This window comes from Mus caroli, unplaced genomic scaffold, assembly GCF_978045245.1.
Source record: "Mus caroli unplaced genomic scaffold, Mus_caroli_1 scaffold_13, whole genome shotgun sequence".
In the NCBI taxonomy this organism is placed as follows: Eukaryota; Metazoa; Chordata; class Mammalia; order Rodentia; family Muridae; genus Mus; species Mus caroli.
The window spans coordinates 123,619-149,495 of NW_028227268.1; the positions used below are offsets into that span (position 1 = coordinate 123,619).

The following is a 25,877-nucleotide window of genomic DNA, read 5'->3' on the forward strand; positions in this document are numbered from 1 at the left end:
TTATCAATTTGATGTCTCTAGCTCCTTGTACAAATAAAATATAATATTTGTCTTTTGGCAACTGGGTTATTTCTTTTTTGTGTGTAAAATCCTTGGAGCATCTATGTTCTGGCGTGTGCCACAGCTTTTAGTCTGAATTATGTTCCATTTGTACCTAGTGTGTGTTCATGTATGGTTGCATGTATCTCTTGACCAAATGCTGACCTTGGGTATTGTTCCTCAGGTGATATCCACCTTGTTTCTGAAGCCAGGCCTCTCATGTGAGATCAAGAATTTAGGCTAGGCTGTCTTGACAATGAATCCCAGGGCTCCGCCTGACTCCACCTCACCAGAGCTAGGATTACTGGCAGAACATATGCCTGACTAGTGTTTTGGTGTTTTGTTATATGTGTGTGTGTGTGTGTGTGTGTGTGTGTGTGTGATTGTGTGTGTCTTTATAAAGATAGTTTGGATCTATAGTAAAGTTTTCAAAAATGTTTTAATAAATATTTATTATACAGGATAATGTGATTTATTATAGTGTTTTCATGCATATATATAATGTATTTGACAATATTCCCCAATCCCCTTTCTTTCTCTTTGGGTTGCATTGAATCTATAGATTGACTTTGGAAGTATGGTCATCCCATGAGCATGTAAGGTCTTTTACCTTCTAGTGTCTTGCTTAATTTCTTTCTCCAGTATCTAAAGTTTTCATTATAGGTCTTTCACTTCCTTGGTCAGATTTAATTTAAGAAATGTTCTGCTTGGATTTTAAAGTCTTATGAATGGGATTATGTCCCTGATTTCTTCCTCAGTATATTTTTTCATTGTTTTATAAGGAGACTACTGACTTTTATATGTCATTTTTGTATTCTGCCATTTCGTTGAAAGTATTTATCCATTCTTTAGGTTTTCTGGTGGAGTCTTTAGAGTCTTTGATGTATAGAATTCTATTACTGCAAATAGAGATACGTTGACTTCTTCCTTATTGTATTATATTCCTTTTATTTGCTTTATACTGTTCTAAGATTTTTTCAGTACCATCTTGAATAAGAGTCAGGAAAGTGGGAACCCTTCTTTTCTCCATTTAATATAACATCAGCTAAAGGCTTGCCATACATATTATGGTGAGATGTGTTTCTTATAGTCTGAGTTTCTTTGGGATGTTTGACATGATTGATGTTGGTTTTGTCAAGTCTTCCATATCTATCAAGATGTCATATGATTTCTATTCTATAAAAAAGAGATCACTTGTGAAATTTATAAAATCTATTGATTGACATACTGAACCAGCACTACATCTCTGGAATAAACCAGCTTGATCATGTTGAGTGACTTTTTGATATATTATTGAATGAAGTTTGCAAGTATTTTAAAATAAATTTTGCATATATGTATACTTATTTTGGACATTGGCCAGTAATTTTTTATTTTGTTTTTTTATCTTGTTTTATTATCAGGCTAATACTAGTTTCATAAAGAGTTTGATAATATAGCCTTCCTTTGCTATTTAATAGAATAGTTTGAAAAGCATTTGTGTTAGTATTTCATTAAAAGCCTGGTAATTTTTTTAATTAGTAGATATTTGATTACTGCTTCACTTTTATTGCTTTTGACGAAGCCGCTCAATTTTTAAAATATCTTCATGATTTACTTTTCATAATATATATATATATATATATATATATATATATATATATATATAAATCTGTTTTCAGAGTTTTCCAATTCTTTGGAATATATGATTTTTAAGGTAAGACCTATCAATTTTTCTAAATTTTATTAATGTGTGTGGTAATAGCTCTCCTTACCCTCCAGGTTATTAACTTTGAGATATTTCACCATGATTTTTTTATTACATTGTTTTGAGAATTTTATATGTGAATACTATATTTATATCATTCTCATCTCTCCCTTTCTCCCAAACTCCTCCCACTTACTCAAATTCACATCGTCTTTTTCTCTTTCATTTTTCTTTCTAACTCTAACACCTAACCCTAAACCCCCAACCCTAAACCATAACAGCAAACTCAACCCTAACAACCTTAACCCTTAACCCAACTATTAACCCTAACCCTAACCCTTAACCTAATCCTTAACCCTAACAACCCTAACCCTTATCTAATCCTTAACCCTAACAACACTAACCAAAACCTAACCCTTTTACTCTAACCCCTAACCATAAAGTAACCCTAACACTATCCTAACTCTTAACCCTAACCCCTAACCCTAACCCTTAACTCTAACCCCCTTAACTCTCCCAACTGTAAGCCTGATCCTAACAACCCTAACCCTACCCCCCAACCCCTAACCCTATCCTAACCCTTAACCCCAACCATAATCTAACCCTCTACTACAACCTCTCTAATCCTAACCTAACCCTGTAATCCTAACCCTTCCCTGCCCCCAACCCTGTATAGTAACTCTAACCCTTAAACTTAGCCAACCCTAGTTTAAACCTAAACCTACATTCTGTATCAGTTGACAGTTCAACCACAAAAGGAAAGCTCCTATTTCTAAATCCTGATTTGTTGAAAAATTCAAGTATAACTTTTCATAGATGTTTTTGATATTCAATCTTAAAACCTCTGAGACCTGATATAGATCCGTAGCTTTAACCCTTTAATCCTAAAGGCTTGATTATAATAAAATACTTTTCATTTGCATACTTTTCATCTGGCATTTTGAGGTATGTTGGATCAAGTAGACCTTATAACACAAAGGCTTTACCTTATTGAGTACATTCATAAAGTTTCTCTCCAGTATGTATTCTTTTTGGTATTTGGAGATAAATGTGAAGGGCAAAGGCTTAACAACATTGCTTCCACTCATAGGGTTTTTTTCATTATAATGAGGACTACAGAAATGTGCAAAGGTTTCATCATATTCAATACATTCATAGGGCTTCTCTCCAGTGTGATTTCTGTCATGCTTTTAGTCTGAATTGGGGTTTTATTGCTATGAAAAGACACCACAACCAAGGCAACTCTTACAAAAGACAACATTTAATTGGGGATGCCTTACGGATTCAAAGGTTCAGTCCATTATTATCAAGGAGGGAAGCATGGCAGTGTCCAGTGCTGGAAGAGCCAAAAAGCCCATCCCTACAGTAACACAATTCCTCAAATAAGGTCATATTTCCTAACAGTGCCACTTTCCCATTGGCCAAGCATATTCAAACCACCACCTTTGAAGATCACTGTGACTTGCAAAGGCTTTGCCACATTGGTTACATACATATGTTTCCTCTCCATATGTGTTCTTTTATATATTTGGAGGTTACTTGGTTATGAAAAGGCTTTACCCCAATGATGACATTCATAGGGTTTCTCTCCAGTGTATATTCATCTATGAACTCAGAGACTACTGACTTTACCACATGGATTACATTCATAGGGTTTTCCCTCCGGTATGTGTTCTTTTATATCTTTGGAGAAAATCATGAAATGCAAAGGATTTACATTGATTACTTTTGTAAGGTCTCTCTTCAGTATGAATTATTTCCTGCCTTTGAAGTTGAACATGAAAGGGATTTACCACATTGATTACATTCATAAGGTTTCTCTCTGGTATGTGTTCTTTCATGTGCTTGGAAACTCTGGTATTGTGAAAAGGCTTTATCACATTCATTATATTTCTAAGGTTTCTCTCCAGTATGTTTTCTTTTATGTATTCGGAGATTATGTGGTTGTGAAAAGGCTTTACCACATTGACTACATTCATAGGGTTTCTCTCCAGTATGCATTCTTTTATGTTTTTGAAGACTACTATGACATGTAAAAGCTTTACTACATTGATTACATTTATAGGGTTTCTCTCCAGTATGTTTTCTTTTATGTATTTGAAGATAATTATGATATGCAAAGGCTTTACCACATTGATCACATTCATAGGGTTTCTCACCAGTATGCGTTCTTTTATGGTTTTGAAGACTATTGTGACAGGCAAAGGCTTTACCACATTGATTACATTCATAGGGCTTTTCTCCAGTATGTGTTCTTTTATGGTTTTGAAGATTGCTGTGGTATGCAAAGGCTTTACCACATTGATTACATTCATAGGGTTTCTCCCCAGTATGTGTTCTTTTATGGATTTGAAGATAACCATGATATGCAAAAGCTTTACCACATTGGTTACATTCATAAGGTCTCTCTCCAGTATGTGTTCTTTTATGTATTCTGAGATTACGTGGATTTGAATAGGATTTACCACATTGATTACATTCATAGGGTCTCTCTCCAGTATGTGTTCTTTTATGGTTTTGAAGACCATTGTGACATGCAAAGGCTTTACCACATTGATGACATTCATAGGGTTTCTCTCCAGTATGTTTTCTTTTATGTATTTGAAGATAATTATGATATGCAAAGGCTTTACCACATTGATTACATTCATAAGGTTTCTCTCCAGTATGTATTCTTTTATGATTTTGAAGACTACTTTGACATGAAAAGGCTTTACCACATTGATGACATTCATAGGGTTTCTCTCCAGTATGTGTTCTTTTATGTATTCGAAGATAATTATGATATGCAAAGGCTTTACCACATTGATGACATTCATAGGGTTTCTCTCCAGTATGTTTTCTTTTATGGTTTTGAAGACTACTTTGACATGCAAAGGCTTTACCACATTGATTACATTCATAGGGCTTTTCTCCAGTATGTGTCTTTTCATGACTTTTAAGTCCACCATGATATGTAAAGGCTTTACCACATTGCTTACATTCATAAAGTTTCTCTCTAGTATGTGTTCTTTCATGACTTTGAAGACTACTATGACATGCAAAGGCTTTACCACATTGATTGCATTTATAGGGTTTCTGTCCAGTGTGTGTTCTTTTATGGATTTTGAGAATACATGGTTGTGAAAAGGTATTACCACATTGATTACATTCATAGGGTCTCTCTCCAGTATGTGTTCTTTTATGGTAGTGAAGACTACTGTTAGATGCAAAGGCTTTACCACATTGATTACATTCATAGGGCTTAACTCCAGTATGTGTTCTTTCATGACTTTGAAGTCCACCACGATACGTAAAGGCTTTACCACAGTGATTACATTCATAAGGTTTCTCTCCAGTATGTGTTCTTTTATGTATTTTGAGATGACTGGAACATAAAAAGGCTTTACCACATTGATGACATTCATAGGGTTTCTCTCCAGTATGTGTTCTTTTATGTATTTGAAGATGACTGTGTCGTGAAAAGGCTTTATTACATTGATTACATTTGTAAGGTTTCTCTCCAGTATGAATTCTTTCATGCCTTCGAAGCTGACCATGGCATGCAAAAGCTTTACTACACTGCTTACATTCATAAGGTTTCTCTCCAGTATGTGTTCTTTTATGTATTTGGAGATAACTGTGTCGAGAATAGGCTTTACCACATTGATCACATTCATAGGACTTCTCTCCAGTATGTGTTCTTTTATGGGTTCTAAGAAAACTGTGTTGTGAAAAGGCTTTATCACATTGATTACATTTGTAGGGTTTCTCTCTAGTGCGTGTTCTTTTATGCATTTGGAGACTACTGTGATGTACAAAGGATTCACCATATTGAATACCTTTATAGGGTTTCTCTCCAGTATGACTTCTTTCATGCCTGCAAAGATAATTGGAACTTGTCAAAGCTTTACCACATTCATTGTACTGATAAATCTTTTTATCTGTAGGAATTAATTTTACAATTCAGTCTAGTTGTAAAGAGGAATCAGATCTTAAGGCTTTATCACTTTGTTTACAATCCTGGTTTCCCCTTCATTATGGGTGGCTTTGCTCCTTTAAAGATACCTGTAATGGTAAGTCTCTTTATTACATGGCTCACATCTGTAGTGTCCTTTTTCTCTATGAGGTTTTTCATATATTTGAAGAGAACAGGAAGAACTCAGAGTTTTATCACACTGAGTACATTCATATTTTCCTATAGTGCAAAGTATACTACATTTGCATATAGAATTTCCAATGGAAACTTGTCAAACAGAGAAAAATTACCACATTCCTAGTACTCAAAGGAATTTTTTGCAGTGTTAGTTTGTGGATATATTCCCAATGAATAGTGGATATAATTAGTTACTTGGAAAACTAACTAATTATAAACTTGTATCACACTGAGAAAGTCTACTCAAATGGGGAGTATCTTCTAATTGTTCTGGGAGAGAGAGGGGTACATTGCTTCTTTCAATATCCCTATGCTCACATGGCTTGTATCCATTGTGACACATGATATGCCTACTAAAAGAAGAATAAATGAAAGATTTACACATTGCAGTAACACAGTTTGACTCTTTGTTCATCAACAACATGTGGTATAGGGATTAAGGTTTCTCCTCAACAACATTTTTGACTCTCATAAACTGCCACTTTCACTAACCTTAGCAATGTTACTACAGGTATATGAGCAACACCAGGTTTACTATGGAATATTTGCTTATTAGAAGGTTTTGAACATATGCACCCACTCAATGCATATATCTTCTGCAATATGTGAGTGGTATGAGTCTAAATAGGTTGTCAGGTCTACAGAGTAGCTGCAATGTGGCTAGTAAGTAGTAATATCTGATGAGGCATTGTTTCCTTGTCTTTTCTCTCCAAGGAATGCCTTGCAAACACAAATCAGACACCTGACACTGAGGTTCATGGATTTTTGAGAATTTAATAATCATCAATATACTTAAAGAAGTGCTTTTTATTTACTGTTGTTTTCCTATAAAACATACAGGACACATTAAAAATTCCTCAAAGGCATATTATACCAACTTGCATGTGAAAATTACCTTGCATGTCTTCTAGAACTCTGACAATGCTCTTCAATATTATGGCCTTCCCAATTGTAGCCTAGAATATAGTACCAGAAGAGATATGAATTATTATTGGAAATTAGGGAAATTTTAACTTACGATCTTCAGTGAGCCTGATTTATTCACCTCATTCTTCCTCATTCTCAATTGAAATTACAGAGGAGCATCACAACAAAGGAACAGTTGTTTCCTTATTTGAAAAAAGTGAAAGAAAATGCAGTGTCTTACCTATAGCAGTGAGGTTCCTGTAGGTCTCCAGCATCACATCTTTGTAGAGGCTCTTCTGTGAAGAATCCAGCAAAGCCCATTCTTCTCGAGTGAAGTTCACATTTACATCATCATAGGTTACAGCACTCTAAAATATCCCACAAATGTGTATAACAGAAACCATGATACAGACATCACTGTAAATGTATATTTCAGTGACAATATAGTCATATAATTCTGCTCCATTTATTTCTTAACTCAGAGGTGCTAATATAATTACCAAATCATCTTAGAAGTAAACTCAATAATGAGGTTCACCTCTGTCATTGCTTTACTCTTTGAATAGGATATATAGCCTTGCAAGAGAAATGCCAACTAACGGGGGTTGGGGGGGGAGGAAGTGTAGAGGGATGCCTTTAATCCTAGCATTCAGGAGGCAGAGGCAGGTGTATTTCATTGAGTTGGATGCCAGCCTGGTCTATCCAGGAAAGCCAGAGGTACATGTCAAGACCCTGTCTCCCCTGTAAAATCAATCAAACAAGAAAGTGAAAAAGAACTCAGACATTTTTACTGAAGTTCCCTCAAAGAATTATACATTCATTCCAGTTCTGTATTCATCTTCCAAAATCTTGAAGTGCCCCAGTTAAAACTGTAACATTAATAGGATCTTACTAAAAGGGGATATATGTTTAAACAGTTACAAATGGACAGATTAGCAATGTAAATGTTGATTCTAACTCAGCAACATAGGGCAGGAAAGATGGCTCATCAGTGAAGAGCTCTTGCTGGTCATGCAAATAATCGAGCTCAATTGCCAGTACTTACAAGGAGGCTCACAACTACTACCCATTACTCCAAGTTCAGGAAGTCTGAGGCCATCCTCTGACTACTATGAGGACCAGGCACACATGAGGTGCATACTTATGCATACAGGCAAAATACTCATATTAATAAAAAAAATCAAACAAACACAACAGATAGGAAGAATGCTATGTGCCTGCAACTTAATGACTCAGAAAGTTCAGGCAGTATTAATGAATATATGCCATCATGAGAAATAGAATATTCTGCCAGATTTCAAAATTCACATGGATAAAGATCAATACAACAGCATATGCCTGACATGTACCAAAATTTGTATTTCATGTCTATCAGCCAATAATATAAAAACAAGCAAACAAACAAAAAGCCAAGCATGTTGAGCTACATTTAATCCCAGCATGCTGGAGTCAGAGTGAGGAGGAGCTTTTAAGTTTGAGGCCTGCATGTTCTACATAACTACCTACACAGAGAAACTTTGTCTTCAAAAACAACAAAACCAAAAACAACAAAATTAAAAATATAAAACCACCAGGCTCACAAAATAGCTTAACATTGAAAAGCAACTGCTTCTACTGCATCTTATGCAGTTTAGAGAAAGAGTCTTGCTAAGAGCCATCTAGGAGAAACTGAAAACTAGCAGGTGATCTTCCTGAGATGGTTCCGCCATAGATTTTCTTCTTTAGGTAAGGCCAAGGAGATTACATTTGAGGAAAGATCCCTGTTATCAATATGTTTTTCCTGTTGTTACCATTAAATATATAACACTCACTAGGTATTGACCCACCATGTTGAATAGATTTCTGCAGGCCTAAGAAGATGCAGTATCTTGTAATAATGCTATATAGACAAATATATAATGAGTCTATAGAATTCCTGATTTGATTTAAATAATTTTAGGAAGAAAGATTTTAGAAATGGTCTTAGTTGATAGAAAGATGTAATAAAGTTAGAATCAAGAATAGATTGTGCTCGCTCTTCATAATAGTAAGTAAAAGTTGCATAATAAGGAATCCAATGAGCTTCCACATTTACATTAAAAAGAGAAATAGACTTGGGACAATTTCATGTTCAAGGAAAACATTTAGGAACAAGAATAAAGCCACTGGTGTGCACTATGATGCACATGGCAAGGCCATGTAAAAAAGTGTTGCTTTGAACTTATGACGAGCATATTATAATGAAACAATGCTTTGAACTTAATATCAACATCCTTCTGTAATTCCCATTTTATGTAACATTTTATCTCTGAGGTAATTTTCTAAAGAACTTTTTGTCTAAGAAGGTATAAAAAGATCGGAGAAAAGAAATGAAGATATTGGTTGAATGGTTTGGCTTGGGGAGCTTTGCCCCATCCATCCATCCATCCATCCATCCATCCATCCATCCATCCATCCATCCATCCAAATGTGTATGTCTGTTCTTCTATATGTACGTGTATAGGTATATGTGTATATATGTAAGCATGCATGAATACTTGTGGAGTTGTGATAGATGGTCGGGTCCAGCCAGAGTGTAGGTGTATGAATGTTTGAATACGTATCTGTCTATGCATATTTGCCTGTATAGAGCATCCTAATCATTTTTCTTCCCTTCCTATCTGGTTCACAAAGAGCTTAACCAGCTTAGCCAGTGAGGCTTCTGCTAACTCACCAGAGAAACCACAAGCAACAAATCCTTTTACTTAATTCCCTGCTGCTAAACAGCATGTGCTGCTAACAGCCCAATATTAGCATCTACTAAGGGACAGGTAATAAAGAGTTAACTTTTTAGTGCTTAATGAAGCACTAAACAGTTAGAAAGAGTTAAATTTCCCTAGTGTTTATTTAGTATAAAGAGTTAAATAAAGCAGAGAGTTATAATGTTTAATAAAGCAGAGTTAAAAGAGAGAAGAAGCCAAAATTTTTTAACCAAGAAAGTTTTAAGAGTCTTTTAGAAGTTATCAGAAAGCATTCAGTATAGTTAGAAAGCTAGAAGGTCAGAGACCATCAGTCTTTAAAACTACATCTGGAAACATCAGCCTTTACAACCACATCCAACACTGTGTCCCATTTCAAGCCCATTCCTGGCCAGGGCTCCCAGCAGATTTTATAATGGTAAAGGCATGACAGCATGCCCCATTCCTTCCCATGCCCAATGAGGAATCTAGAAAGGCTCCACCTACAAATGCTTCTATAAGCTCCCCAAAGATAGCCACAGAGAAGTGACAAGAGTTTAAAGACATTATCCTATCTGGGAGCTTTTTAACTCAATCAACTACATCCTGACCCTGCTCACTATAGGCTACTGGTCATCCTAGGATAAGAATGCATTTAGTCTAACTTCAATGATCTGCAATAGCTGCAGGAGTCTGCAAGAGCTGCAGGAATCTGCAAAAGCTCATACACTGTTCAAATGTTAGAAGTCTCTTCTGACACTCAAGACAATCTCTTGATTGCCACATCTTGTAAGATCAGAAACCAAGTTTTATCTTTCCAAAAACAATGGCACAGAATACCCCTTCTCATTCCAATAGAGAGGAATCTATACATAGTGAGGGAAGATTGGACCAAAGCAAACACAGATGGCTGGAACAGTGCTGAACTGAAACCACAGAGGAAAAATCCATGACCTTCAATTTTACATCTTTCTTGTTTCCAGAATTTGGAAGATCTTGCCAAAATTGGATTCTAAATTGGGATGGACTCTGCCACCCTTAGACCACAATTGTAGCAGGTTATATATGAAGTCCCTTCCAGGGACTAGGAATCTCTTTGCCTACTCCCCTTTACATTCATGGAAGGCTTAGCAGGAGGGAGTGTTTCCCCTAGGGTACCTTTTTAGGCTTCCAATCCTGAGCAAGGACCTTCTCTTTAAAGGTGATAATCTCTTGGAAAATTCAGGCCTGTCTCAGTATTTGTAGTACTCATCCAACAGACTCAATAGTCCATCTAAAAATTCAGCCCATTATTTTTTAATTCTGTTGGCCTTAATTTCTGAGGGCATGGACAGAATAAGAAAGATTTTTGGATCAAAATACTACACAATTGACTTCTAGCTAAATTTTTCAACACAATTTCTCACTGACACAGCATCCAGTCATTTAGATGAGGGCATGCCCTCAAGTGAGCCTAACTCAGGTGACTGTAGGCTCTAAAATGCTGACAACTAAAGCTACTTAGGACACACAGACAATATTCTATGAGAAACTTAAAAAACAAAACAAAAACAAATTCAATGGCCCGAACTTCTGTCTGCATTACTGGCAATACTCAGATCTTCCAGGTACTACAAGAAAAGCTGATTAAGCTCTGAGTACAGCTTTCTATGCCATTTGACATCTCAAGTGATATTTTCCACATTCCCCCAAACAAGAACATTTTTAGGTTGTGTCCAGCAGCAAAAATAGTCTTTTTTTTTTTTTTTTTTTTTTTTTGCCTATGATTTTCTTCTTGTTCTAGCTTGCTATTCTGCTGCTGCTGTGATTGAATTCTCTACCCAAAAACATTATCTCAGGTAATGAACAGGTTCGCTCATTTGGTCCTGTCAGATCATAGTCCATCATTCTGGGAGCTTAGGACTGAAACTCAAGCTTCAAAAATGAAGTCAAGCACCATGGACAAACATGGTTTCCTGGCTTTCCCTCTTGCTTGGACTGTCTCATGCTCAGCTAGATTTCTTATCCAGCCCAGGCACACTTCCTTAGGGATCCTGCCACCCTCAATTGAAGAGCCTTCCCACATCAATCATTATTCAACACAATTTCTCACTGACACAGCATCCAGTCATTTAGATGAGGGCATGCCCTCAAGTGAGCCTAACTCAGATGACTGTAGGCTCTAAAATGCTGACAACTAAAGCTACTTAGGACACACAGACAATATTCTATGAGAAACTTAAAAAACAAAACAAAAACAAATTCAATGTGTTAACCTTATCAATCACGTCAGTAGCAAAAACCCAAACATTGATGACTGTAAGAACTGGAAAGCACAGATTTGCCAAGAAATGAGTAAAGGCAAGCCTTTAGGATCATGAAGAGGAAACTAAAACTGTTTTTCCACACAAAGTCCCCAAACTAACAAAAACTCAAGTTTTACTATAACATGATATATTAAATGTTCAGAAGACAAAATCAGGTGAAGGTCTATCATTTCCCAGGGAAACAATAATATAATTAGATTATAATGAATAAAATCACACACCATAGATGGCACCATTGATAGAAGGAGACAGAAAGACAGACCTATAAGGCTTTTAAACTACAATATTACAAAAATAATAATATCAAAGAAATTATAGGCCAGCACTTATCCTGTGCACCCTGTTTCTCCTCTTTGCCAGAAATGGATTGGAAGTGGCAAAATGTCAGTTAATTGAACAAAGAGGCAGCTTAAGGAATAGAAAAAGATTGATTTTTTTATTTTATTATATTTTTTTTTTTACCAAATCCACATTGTATAGAAGCCTAATATGCAAAATATATAAAGACCTCCAGGAACTAGATGTTCCAAAGCAAAAAAATCCAACTAAAAATGGGGTATAGATCTAAACAGGGAATTCTGAACTGAAGAATCTCAAGTGGCAAAGGAAGACTTAAAGAAAATTTCACCATCTTAGTGACATAACCGAGACCCAGAATGACAGATATGGTATGCATTCACTTATACGTGGATATTATCTATTAGGTAAATAATAATCAAACTATTATCTATTAGGTAAAAAAAATAATTCCACAAAACTACAGAGATTAGGTAAAGAGAAGGGCTATAGGGGGGAAGCATGGATCTCCCTCGAGAGGGGAAACAGAATAGTTTCTGTGAGCAGACTGGGGTTTGATGGGAACAGGAGTGGGAGGGATCAGTTGGGGTTGTGGGGTAGGACGGGAAGAGTACAGTGTAGGAAGAAACAGCTGGAATTAGGGGGTATTTGGGGATTAGTGTAGAAACCCAGTGTAATGGCAGCTTCGTGGAATCGATGAGGGTGACCCTGATAAAGACTCCTAGGAATGGAGATTATGGAACCTGAACTGACCATCTTTGAGGCCAGCCAGGGCTTCAATGCTGGGGGTGAGTTACATTTGGTTGAGCTGTTGGCCAAGGAGGTCCCTTGGAGATCTTAAACAAGTCATGCTGATGCTAGGACAAAATTTGGCTCTCTGAAAACTGGCAGCAGGGCCCCATCACTGAGGACAAATTCCACACAGCTCACGGAATGTAGAGGTCAAGCTTCAGCCTATGTTCTAGTCTCTGGTAGGAGAGAAGGTGCTCTATAGGCTACAGAGAGAGAAACCTGGACACCAAGCAAGCCACAAAAACCCTCTACCTACAATTGGTCCTTCCTGCAAGATGTGCTGGGGCATGGTGGCAACAAGCTTGTTTGAGTGGCCAGCCAACACTTGGTTTCACCTGAGGCCCAGGACATGAAGGGGGTCCATGACTAACACTGTCTGGATTTCCAGGAACCCTACAGAGACTTAAATGGCAAGCATTGGCTGGCATAGGTCTGTGCCAGGTCCTCTGCTGATATGTTATGGCTGTCAGCTTGGTGTGTTCGTGGGACTCCTAACAGTGGGAGCAGGTGTAGCTCTGATTCTTTTGCTTGATCCTGAGACCCCTTTCCTCTTATTGGTGTTGCCTTGTCTGGCCTCAATATGAAGGCTTCACCTTGTTTGTTTCTATCTTGTTTTGTCCTGTTTGGCTGTCCTCTCTTGGAGGTCTGCTGCTCTCTGAAAAGGAAGCTGAGTGGGGTGATCTAGGGGGGAGGAGGATGGGAAAGGCGGGAAACAGCTGGGAGGAGTGGAGGGAGGGAAACAGTGGTCAGGATGTATTGTATGAGAGAAGACTCTATCTTCTATTATAGCATTAATTCAATATTGCTTAAGTGAAAATGCCAAGAAGGAGGAAAGCAGTAATGAACAAAGAAGCCAATCAGTGAAGACGGGGACAGCATGACTGGGACAGACACGGTTCTCCTTCTGTTTGTGTAGACGGTGACCATCACACAGGAGTATAAGAGTATGTTTTAATTGTCATCTCAAAGACTTACTTCTCCATCTGCTAACCTGTGCTAGTCCTGGAAGCTTCTAGCCTCTGTGCAATCTTATCTGAGACTTACTGATGAATAAACTCACCCTTTCTTTTTCTTTCTGAACTCTGGCTGGCTGGTCAGCTCAGCTGTTCTGGCTCTAAACTCCTCTCCACATCAAATGATTCAAACTGACTTCTCTCACTTCTGACTGAATTGCTCCAATTGGCCGAAAACTAGACTAGCATTCTGTTTTAATCTTCTGGCTCCTCCTCATCCTCTGGCTTGTTTTATCTTCACCTGTGTCTAGCTTGTTCTCTGTAACCTGTCTCTGTAAACCTGCTTCCTCCTCTCTCCCTCTGCACTGCTTCCTCTATGTTGCTTCTCTTCCCTCTGTCTTCTCTAGAGACTTGGGCAGATCCTGTTCTGTTAAACTTTTCCCTGATTCTTTAGACATCACTTTCAAACACAGGTGCTTCCTTCTGAAACTAACTTTACATTCATTGCTTGGATTTAAAGGTGTGTGACTGCTAAACTTTTATTTTCCTACCCTCCAGCTACTATTGATCTCCCTTCCAAACAGAGAGGCCCCAGGCTCTAAAGCTCTCTGTATGGTGATCAGAGAGGTGGGCTCTGTCTGTGCAGCTCCCCATGCCTCCTTGTGATCTCACCCAAACCCAGCCACACTGAGCCCATGCACAAAACAATGTTGAGGAATAATTTAATGTCTGTTTCCTTACACATGTATTATGCCACATGATGTGGGATCTCCCTACCTACCTGCACACCACCACGCATACCTGAAAAAAACCTCTGTATTTCAGAAACTCCTTTTGTACCCTGGAATTGAATTTCCCTGAATCACAACATTCATTGTGGCTGCTGGTGATGGAAAGGTAAAAGGATTTTAATCAAACATTGCTGAAGGATGATCCCCATCACCTCCTTTCTACCAGTTTCAAAACGAATTGTAAAATTTATCACACAAAACTGAATGTGCAGTGCAAGGTTCAGAGCTTCTAGAAACCAGATCTTTGGTTTCTAAAATCTGTCTTCCCACTGTACACCAAAAGTAATGCTTGTGTGTGCACACTGGGCAGTGATATTATAAGCAACAGAGCTTCCTATGGCCAGAGTTGCAGAGCCTCCTCCTCCCCAGGGAATCCACACTCAGGCAGACTCAGAGGCCAAGGCCCTCTGCTCATGTCACCACATGTACCAAAAGAACCACAGTCTGGTTCACAGTCCATCATAGTCCAATCAGATTGGACTCTGATTGCTTAGCCAACCTGTTCTTCCTTGTGGCTGCCACAATCATGATGGCATGGTTTGTGGTCTCACTTACAGCTCTCTGATGAACATCAGAGAAGAATATGGAAAGAACCTGCAAGCTACCTCCCACTTGCGCTCCTCCTGATTGCTAGTATTTCCACAGGACAGTAGCAGCTCCCCTACTGGAGGAGTAGAGATTAAAAGACTCAGCTACCATAGGCCTTCCCAGCTCTGTCCTTCCACCTCACCCTAGGGGTAGATAGAATCTTTAGTAGAATCTTCCACTCTCCCAGAGCACCTGCTCATCTTTAAGGCACAGGGTCCTTTGCTGAGGCCAGCCCCAGCAGGGGGTTCTTCTTGAAGCAGTGGAGGGGGAAGAGTGTCCATGGAGAGTAAAAACAAGATTCGGAGATAAGACTTTGTCTTGGGAGATATTTAGGATTGCTATATAATAAAAAGTTTACTTATCTAAGTCTAAGTTAACTATGCTACTGTATCTGACCTGCCTTCTGTGATCCTCTGGGGCCAGAAACTGTAGTTTCTGGCACTTAGCACCTCTTCCTCAAACCACAAAGGATTAAGTAAATAGCCTTTGTACTATCTCAGCAGGAACCGCAGGGCTCTAACATTCAGCCTGCTAGTCCTAAACTGCAGGAAAAATGTAGGCAGCCACATGCCCAAAGATGGCGCCGACCTCCGGTACACCGGCGCCTTAAATAACGCCATTGCAAACAACGCCATTGCGCAGGTGCCAGCCCGAATCTGGCGCCAACCCCTCCCAAGGGGGTGTTACATATCAAAGGGGCCGACAGACTGACAAATCCCAGGAGGACAAGTAGCTCTCCCCAGTGGAGGGGTGGAGATAGGAGTCCTCCCGGGGGTTTTCCAGAGTTCCCGAGCAGCATGGAGGGGTTCCAGAAATAAAGAGAGCTGTTGAGAAGAATCCGACCATGTTGCGTCTTTTCTTGCTGTACAAGGTGAGCACAACAAAGTGGTGGCCCGTATGGGGAACGGAGGATTGCAGGATTCAGAACTCTTCAGCTGAGGAACGGCAGTACTGGTAAGTCTCCCAAAATTGATCCCTGGTTAAAAGGAGGGATATGATTCTCTTGCCCGTAGACCCAGTGTGGGTAGCTCTTAGTGTTTTTGTTTTGTTTTTTGTAATTTCTGGCCTCTGCTTTTGGGTGATAGGAGCAGTTAAGGCAGGTCAGAAAATTTTTATGGAACAAGAAAGTATGTCAGAGGAAGATAGGAAATATATAAGTAAAAGAAAGAAAAGGGGCAAAAAAGAGAGAGAAAAGGAAAAGGGAGGAAAGGAAAATTTAAAGGGAAAAGGAATTAATGAGAAAGGAAAGGAAATAGCAAAAGGATATCCCTCATTAAAAGACTTAACAATAAGTTCAGCAAGTTCTGACTCCAGTGACTCAGAGCTTGATAAAGATGAGAAAGCTGACCTAGAAGAAGAGGCAGCTCGGTATGAGAGGGATAGGTACGAAAAAAGGGGGGTCGGCTGGCAAAGGAGTAAAGTGCCAACCGCTCCGCCTCTTAACCCTGAGTATACAGTAAAAAAAGAATCCACAAAAGCTGGTAAACAAGGTACCTCATTGTGCCCAGAGGTTTGGAAGGAAGCTGAACTGACTTTCCCTGTATTCTTAGATGGCCAGGGACAACGGTATCATGAGCCAATAGATTTTAAAACTATTAAGCAGCTGGCTGAGTCAGTCTGTACCTATGGGGTGAGTGCAGCTTTTGTAGTTGCACAGGTCGAGGTGCTTGCTAGATATTGCCTCACCCCGGGGGACTGGAATAATATTGCTCGGGCTTGTTTGTCGTCCGGAGAGTGTTTAGATTGGGAGTCCTTGTCCTATGAATATGCAAACAGTCAGGCAGCAGCAAATTTAGCCACAGGACAAGATCCTCAGAGACATTGGGATGCAGACATGCTTCTAGGTTTAGGACGTTTTGCTTTAGATCAAACAAATTATCCTGAAGTAGTCTATGCTCAAATAAATGAGGTAGCTACCAAAGCATGGAAGGCATTGCCGAACAAAGGCGCAGTCTCAGGCAATCTTACGAAAATCTTACAGGGTCCCACAGAATCATTTTCAGACTTTGCAGCATGCCTCATTGAAGCAGCTGCTAGAATTTTTGGAGATCCTGATATAGCTATGCCTTTGGTAAAACAGCTAGTGTATGAGCAATGCACTAAGGAGTGTAGAGCAGCTATTACACCCTATAAACATAAAGGTTTAGAAGTCTGGATGAAGGTTTGCAGAGAACTAGGGGGCCTGTTAACCAATGCAGGCCTGGCGGCAGCTGTAGTACAATTGGGTAGATCTAATAATGATACTTGTTATAAATGTGGCCAGAGAGGACATTTTAGAAGACAATGCCCCGAAAATGAAAAAAGGACTCCATTAGATAAACCTAGACAGCCAGGAATATGCCATAAATGTAGAAAAGGAAAACATTGGGCTAATGAGTGCAGATCAATAAAGGACATAGAAGGCCGACCATTACAAGCAGGATATACTAAGGACATAGAAGGCCGACCATTACAAGCAAGATATAATGGCACTAGGCCAAAAAACGGACAGCGGGGCCCACGTCCCCAGGGCCCTCAAATATATGGGGCTCTTCAGAAAGACCAGACGAGACTTTGGCCATCTCTCCGTCATCCGAGAGACCACAGAGAGCCACTACTGGCTCCACAGGATTGGACCTCCATTCTACCACCAGACTCGTATTAACCCCACAGATGGGGGTACAACCCATAGATACAGATTTTAAAGGCCCCCTTCCCAAAGATACTGTAGGACTATTGCTTGGCCGTTCATCTTCTGCTTTAAAAGGATTACAAATTACCCCTGGAGTGATTGATCCAGATTATACAGGGGTTGTGAAAATCTTAGTGGCCTCCCCCAGTGGTATTTCAGCTATCTTATCTCTCCAGGAGATAGAATTGCTCAATTATTACTATTGCCAAGTTTGCATAAACATTCTCCAGCAAATAATAAAATAAGAGGAGAGAGTGGACTAGGTTCTACAGGTTCTTGGTTCACTTTCTTATCAATGGAATTAGAAGATCGCCCCATGTTAACTTTGGAGGTTGAAGGACGATCCTTTCTGGGGTTGCTAGACACAGGTGCAGATCGCAGTATTATCTCCGCTCATGATTGGCCGCCAAAATGGCCTTCGCAAACATCATCTCAAAGCCTCCACGGTCTAGGTTATAAGACTGCTCCCCTTATAAGTGCTAAGGAATTAACTTGGAAACATGAGGAAGGTAAGTCAGGGGAATTTTTTCCTTATATTGTGGATATTCCTGTGACCCTATGGGGTAGAGATGTCTTAACCCAAATGGATCTTATATTAACTAATGAGTATTCCCCACAGGCCCGAGAAATTATGTCTAATATGGGCTACATCCCAGGAAAAGGGTTAGGAAAGTCATTACAAGGCAGGACTAGGTTAGTGCCCACAAAGTTCAAACAAGATAGAAAGGGATTGGGTTTTTCCTAGGGGCCGTTGAGGGTGGTATACCCATTACTTGGAAAACAGAGGAGCCTGTATGGATTCCTTAATGGCCTCTTTCCTCTGAAAAATTAGTGGCTGCCAGAGAATTAGTAGAGGAACAATTGAAATTAGGACATATTCAACCTTCCCAGTCACCTTGGAATACACCCATATTCGTGATTAAGAAAAAATCAGGCAAATGGAGGCTCCTGCAGGATCTTCGAGCCATTAATAATCAAATGCAGATTATGGGCCCCATACAGAGGGGTCTGCCCCTACTTTCTAGTTTGCCCAAAGAGTGGCCTATTATAATCATTGATATTAAAGATTGTTTTTTTCTCTATTCCCCAGCATTGTGTGATAGTGAGCACTTTGCCTTTACTCTTCCTTCTGTAAATACTGAAGAGCCTGATAAACGGTATCAATGGATAGTTTTACCTCAAGGGATGGCAAACAGTCCTACTATGTGTCAACTTTTTGTAGGAGAAGCCCTGCAACCTGTCCGTGATGCATTCCCAAAGTTAAGGATAATATATTATGTAGATGATGTCCTTCTTGCCTCAAAGAATAAAGAAAGTTTAGATGAAGCCTATATTAAGCTAGTAAAAGAATTAGAAATGAAACAATTATTTATAGCTCCTGATAAAGTTCAAATGGGAAATTTAGGAGAGTTCTTGGGTGCTCGAATTACTCCACATTGTATTACACCTCAAAAGATAGAATTACGTAAAGATCATTTAAAAACATTAAATGATTTCCAGAAATTGCTAGGTGATATAAATTGGATTCGTCCATATATGAGACTATCAAATTTTGAATTAATCCCTCTTTTTGATATATTGAAAGGTGATCCACAGCTTTCGTCACCTCGTGCTCTCACCCCTGAGGTCCGAGTAGCATTAGAAAAGGTAGAAAGGTGTTTAGAAAAGGCCAAACTGTATAGATGGAAAGAGGGAGAGGACATCCTCTTATGCATTTTGAAGACATTCCGTCAACCAACAGGAGTGTTGTGGCAGTCAGGTCCTCTATTGTGGATTTATCCTCATGTATCTCCCAATAAAACCCTTGAATATTATCCCATTGCTGTAGCTCAATTAGCGATGTTGGGCATTAAATCGTGTATTCAACATTTTGGAGCACCCCCTCAGAAAATCATTACACCTTATAATGCTAATCAAATACAGATTCTAAGTTCTTTGATAGATGATTGGGCCCTATTGCGCTGTAGTTTTGATGGGGAATTAGATAATCATTATCCCAAAGATCCTTTGCTACAATTTTTTAGTGAACATCCAGTGATTTTCCCCAAAGTCACAGCATCTAAACCCATATCAGGTGCATTGGATATTTATACAGATGGTTCTAAAACAGGTGTTGGTGCCTATGTAGTTAATTCTCAAAAACCCGTTCTTTTTCAATACAATCCTGGCACCCCACAACTTACTGAATGTAAAATTGTGTTGGAAGTATTCAAAGCTTTTAAGGAATCTTTTAATCTAGTCTCTGATTCGACTTATGTAGTAAATGCAGTGCGTGCATTAGAAATTGCAGGACCCATTAGACCTACCAGCCCTGTGTGCACCATCTTATTAGAGTTACAAAAATTGATTTGGAAAAGAACACATAAATTCTTTATTCAACATATACGAGCTCACTCTACCTTACCAGGCCCTATGGCAGAAAGAAATGCCTTAGTGGATGCTAGCACTCGCATGGAATTTATTTTTCATGCCACCCTACTGGAGCTTGCAAAAGATTTTCATCGATTGTATCATGTTCCTGCTGCTACACTTCAGCAGAAATTTGATATCTCTCGAGCCTCAGCACGAGATGTGGTGTTACAATGTCCACAGTGTGTACAATTTCACCACCCTCCTCATGTTGGTATTAACCCTCGAGGATTGCTTCCTTTAAAACTGTGGCAAATGGATGTTACTCATGTCCCAGCATTTGGAAGATTAAAATATGTTCATGTTTCAATTGACACCTGTTCAAGTGTCATTTTCGTCTCCCCCATGTCCGGTGAGAAATCCCGCAATGTGATTGGCCATTGCCTAGTAGCCTGGGCAGCTTGGGGAAGGCCAGATAGTTTAAAAACTGATAATGGCCCTGCATATACATCAAAATCATTCCAAACCTTTTGCAAAATAATGCAGGTTAGTCACTCTACTGGCCTTCCCTACAATCCACAGGGCCAAGGCATTGTGGAAAGAGCACATCGAACCTTAAAGGAACTCTTACAAAAACAAAAAGGGGGAATCGCCCATGGCCAGCCACCCAAAGAACAATTATCTTTAGCTCTCTTTACTTTAAATTTTTAAATTCTGGACGACATGGTCGTTCGGCTGCAGATAGGCATGCCATGACCTCGCCTATCCTTAAACAGGATGTCAAAATGGAAAGATGTCCTAACTGGAAAATGGTATGGCCCAGATCCCGTTATTTCGAGAACCAGGGGAGCTGTTTGTGTTTTTCCACAAAGTCAAGAACACCCGATTTGGGTACCAGAGAGGCTGATGCGAAAATTACTCCCCCCGACAGAGATATAGATTGTAATAGTTCCGGAAGGACATGTTTGTTAGCAGAGTGTTGGCAGGGTATACTGCTGTGCTTGTGAAATTTCTCACCTTTGTGCCTATAGTAGATTTTGAAATGTTTGCCACCTATGCCCATTAGGTGCCCCTTGTATAAAGTTGTATAAGCTAATTTCTCTCAGTCTCTTGAACAGATTCACCTCTTATCTGAGTAGGAAATTGTTCGGCTAAAGCGGAGCAGTTATCCAGAAAGCTGCTCCTCCAGATTGCCAAACTCAACAGCACTCAACTTGACCCTGTCACCTTGGGGGACTTTACCTCCTGTATCACCAATGCCTTCTCATAGTTTAAGGAGTGGGCGGGAATTTTGGCCTGGGGAGCAGTGGTCCTCTTGGGTTGTGTCTTTTGTGTCTGGCAAACGAGAGCACGCTCAATATAAGGCAGTGGTGTACCAAGCATTGATGGCAATTAAAGAGGGCGTCTCCCCTGAAGTTTAGTTCCTCTTTTGTAGAGTTCGCCCTAGGTCATTTAGCAGTTACTGTCACATAGCACTGTGGTATCCAGAGACGGGCAACTTTCCTTATGCACAGACCAACCTAAGACACGGGGCCCAGTGGCGATAGGGTAACCCTAGGACAGGTAAGGCTGTGACATGAAAGGATCGACCTAAGACAGGAGCCGTAGCCGATGGACAGACTTGCCCAGACCTAGTCCAGCATCGTATTATTAAACAAAAAAGGGGGAGATGTAGGCAGCCGCACGCCCAAAGATGGCGCCGACCTCCGGTACACCGGCGCCGTAAACAACGCCATTGCAAACAATGCCATTGCGCAGGCGCCAGCCCGAATCTGGCGCCAACCCCTCCCGAGCGGGTGTTACATATCAAAGGGGCCGACAGACTGACAAATCCCAGGAGGACACGTAGCTCTCCCCAGTGGAGGGGTGGAGATAGGAGTCCTCCCGGAGGTTTTCCAGAGTTCCCGAGCAGCATGGAGGGGTTCCAGAAATAAAGAGAGCTGTTGAGAAGAATCCAACCGTGTTGCGTCTTTTCTTGCTGTACAAGGTGAGCACAACAGAAAAATCCGTGGCCTGCCATAATCTATGACAGGTTAGCTCTTACTAGCAAGGCTGTAAGAGACTAATTTTAGGAAAGATTCCTGCTATTAATATGCTTTTGCTGTTATTATTAAACATATATAACAATCACTAAGTAGGAGCACACCCCCTTTGGAGCAGATCTCTGCAGATCTACGAAGATGTACTATCTTGTAGTGATGCTATATAGGCAAATAGATGACTTAAGTATTAATGATGATCCTATAAGAATTCCTAAAATTATATCTGTGATTATTAAGCTCTTTTATTAATGGGGCTGTTATTAGGTCCTTTCCTGATAGTCAAAGCTGCAATGAGAACTCTGCCAGTCTCTCAAGTGTCCCCAGTTAGTTGCTCTTAGATGGTAACCAGACTTTCTCCTACTCAGAGCACATTCCAAGAGGTTGTAAAACAATTACCAAAGGTCACTAAAAGGGAGCTAATGATTTATTATAGGTGCTAGGACAGAAGATAAATTATCAATTATCTATACAAAGCTTCACTAATAACTTAGTTATGGTTTTAAACCTTCAATGAACCTGTGGAGCTGAGACAGGTGATGGATGTTTAGTCAGATAATTACTCCTAATGGATATGCATGTAAACATTCTCTGTTGTAACATTCTATTTCAATTTATGATTTGATTTTTTGTGTGAACTTGTGATGAAATCTTTAACACGTGATCATGTATTCTGAATAATGTTTAAGAGCTGAGGACAAAGAGAAGAGTCAGAACTGAGGGACTGGGGTGAGAGAAATGGAGGTGAGAAGAACTGAGCTGAGGAGAAGTTTTTAGACAGAATACTTTTTAGAATAAAAGGAGAATGCAGAGTGGAGTAACTTAGAAATTATAGGTAACATAAAATACTAAGAGAGCAATGTACAGAATGCAGAGGGAAAGAGGAAAAAAGAAGATGGAGAGAAAGAGCAGGCAGGCTTCTCCTTACCATGGGAAAGAACAGGTCCCATGATAAGGACAAGGCAGGTTTAGTCTATTAAAAGAAACAAAGCTTCTTTCTTACAATCATGGGTTTAATTCATTTAACATTAAAAAGGTAGAAGACTTATCTTTCTCTATGTAACAAAGATTGGAGGTCATTTTTCATCCAGAGTGAGTGAATTCTTTCCGCACCAGTGCTTGGTCTTTTGCTCCATATGCATATGTAAGTATGGATGTATGTGTAAGTATGTAATTGTGAGCATGTATGTGTGTGTGTGTGTATGTGTGTAAGTATGTAATTGTGAGAATGCATGCAAGCTGGGCCCAACTGGGTTTGAATGAAAGTGAATAAATGAGCATGAATGAAGCTGAATATGAATTTATGTCAGATTATGCATATTTGCTTATGTAAAAGCTTTTCCTTCTGCAAGTGTTGTTCTCTTCTCCTGGTTCAATGGAAGTTTATTGCTCCAAACTTCCCCCTAGCCTGACAAGCAAGAGGCATCTGGAACAATAGGGAGAAGGCTCTAGCAATTAATCCTTTACTTAATCTCCTGCTGTGTTAGGATGAGGTGCTAAGTGCCAGAGACTGCAGTTCCTGGCCTCAGAGGATCACAGAAGTCAGGTCAGCTACAATAGCACAGTAACTTAGACTTAGATAAGTAAACTTTGTATTATACAGCAACCTTAAATTTCTTGTAAGACAAAGTCTTACCCCAGAAACTTATAAGGCAAAGTCTTACCCTCTGCATATGTTCCTCCCCCTCCACTGCCTCAAGAAGAACTGACAAGAAAGAAGAAAGACCCCACACTGGGGCTGCCCACAGCACTTGCCCATTAGACAGTACTATGCTTTTCTCAAGAAGAAAACTGAAACTTTAGAGCACACTAGGCCTTAATGTTGATGGTGATCCTGTAATGTCTCAGCTAGCAGCTTGTTAGAGGCCTGCTCTTTGATATCTAGGGGATGGGCCTGGAGGCTGGTTGTAAATCAGGGTTGTTTCCTTTGTTATGGTTTAGACCCATGTTTCAGGACAATCCTGGTGAACAAACATGTGTATCCTAGCAGTCTAATCTCTAACAGGCCTGGTTAGCACATTACTTACTTGTGGGGTGTTTTACAGGCAGTCCTCCTTCAGCTAAATTCTACTTGGTGTGACCTACTATCTCCTAGCATTAGTAAATCCTTTACATCATAATTCTGCTCCTTTACACGACAGCTTAATAGTGGACTGCAACCCAACACATGAGATGCCTTTTACGACCTCCACAAAACTAACTCCAAACGAATCGTACACCTTAATGTTAAATGCTAAGGACAGAACTTACAGAAACTAGCGCTCTCCAAGTTTAGCATCCTGCCAAGGATGTTTCTACACACAAGCCTCTGTTCTAAATGGTCTGGGCAGATGCAGCCCCCAGGGTGAAGTTATTCAGAGGCTACCGCTGGGTCCAGGGAGCGGCTTGGATGACAAGGGTCCTCACAGGTGGCCGCATCTAGCCACAGGTTCCCCCAGCCCCAGGTTAGACCCACCACACCAGCTGCGCTGCTCAGCCCCCTGCTCCTCCCCGTTGTTGGCAGTGGCCTGTACTCACCATGTCGCAACTTCAGCGCTTGTCCGAGCGGACCTCACAGCGCACAGCAGCAGGTCTCACAGCACAACACCAGTGAAGCCGGCTCAGCGACTAAGCGGAACCTGCCGCACCGCACCCGGAAAACCCGCCTCTTCTTCTGACTGGGCAGGTCCGTCTGAAGGCTTTGATTGGCCAGTGTGTCCTGAGCGACATGAGCACCTCCTTTAGGCTCAGATGCGATGAAAGACGCAGCACAGTGATTCCTGGCTTAGACTTGCAGCCCAGAGCCAGACCTTTTCCAGATCTGCAGGGATTTGCATTTCAGTAGCACTTGTGCCTGTCCTCCAACAGCCTACCCAGTCCGGGGGAGGACCCACCGCTCCAGCTTCCACTGTTCAGCAGCCTGCTCCTACCCTTTGTGGGCAGTGACCCTAAGCTCACCTGGTGCAGACTTCAGAGACTGCCTGAGCTCCCTTGACAGTAGGCACTTCCCCTTCTTCCTCCTAGGATCAAAGTAGATAGCTTGCATAGATAGCCCCCTTAAGCAACTTGCAGTGGGAGTTGGTCCGACAGGTGGAAGGGTGCCCGGAATATTAACAGTTAAAGAGATTTTAGGAAACGAGTTTTGTTTAGTAACTTCATGCTGGGTAAACTGCAACTATTTCTCACCTGGTGGGTATGAGACAAGTCTGGGAGGAAAGCAGGAAACAGATGACAAACACTGGGGAGCATTACTGTCCGTTGGCATCATCCTCCGTGGGAAGGTGAAAACAAACAAACAACCCCACAACAGTATTAGTGAAGCTTCTCTAGATGAACAGAACTGATAGAATAAGTCTGTGTGTGTGCAGAAAGTGGATTTACTAGAATAGTCCACAGGCTGTGCTCTAACTAGTCCAACAATGACTGTCTACCAATGGGAAGTTGTAGAATCCAGAAGTGGCTAAGTACATACATGTTGCTGTGTGTCTCAGTTAGTCTTCAGTATCTATGAGAATTCCAAGGAAGTGGGTTCTAATGCCAGTAAAACAAAACAACCTTCCATCACCACTACCACCACAACTAAAAACTTGCTAACCAGATGTAGAACAAGCAGACAAAGAGAAAGAGCTACTACACTGACTGTCCTCTT

General features: G+C 40.2%; 1 protein-coding gene across 1 annotated transcript; it reads right to left on the reverse strand.

Annotated features, from left to right (window-relative positions):
• Positions 1-3,394: 3,394 nt before the first annotated feature.
• Positions 3,395-7,153, reverse strand: LOC110288585 (uncharacterized). The gene is made up of 3 exons (XM_085829337.1): positions 7,009-7,153; positions 6,757-6,817; positions 3,395-5,585 (listed from the first exon to the last, which is right to left on the reverse strand). Exons 1-3 carry the CDS (start codon positions 7,040-7,042, stop codon positions 3,620-3,622), a joined length of 2,061 nt encoding a protein of 686 aa, XP_085685463.1. The 5' UTR covers positions 7,043-7,153; the 3' UTR covers positions 3,395-3,619.
• Positions 7,154-25,877: the final 18,724 nt, after the last annotated feature.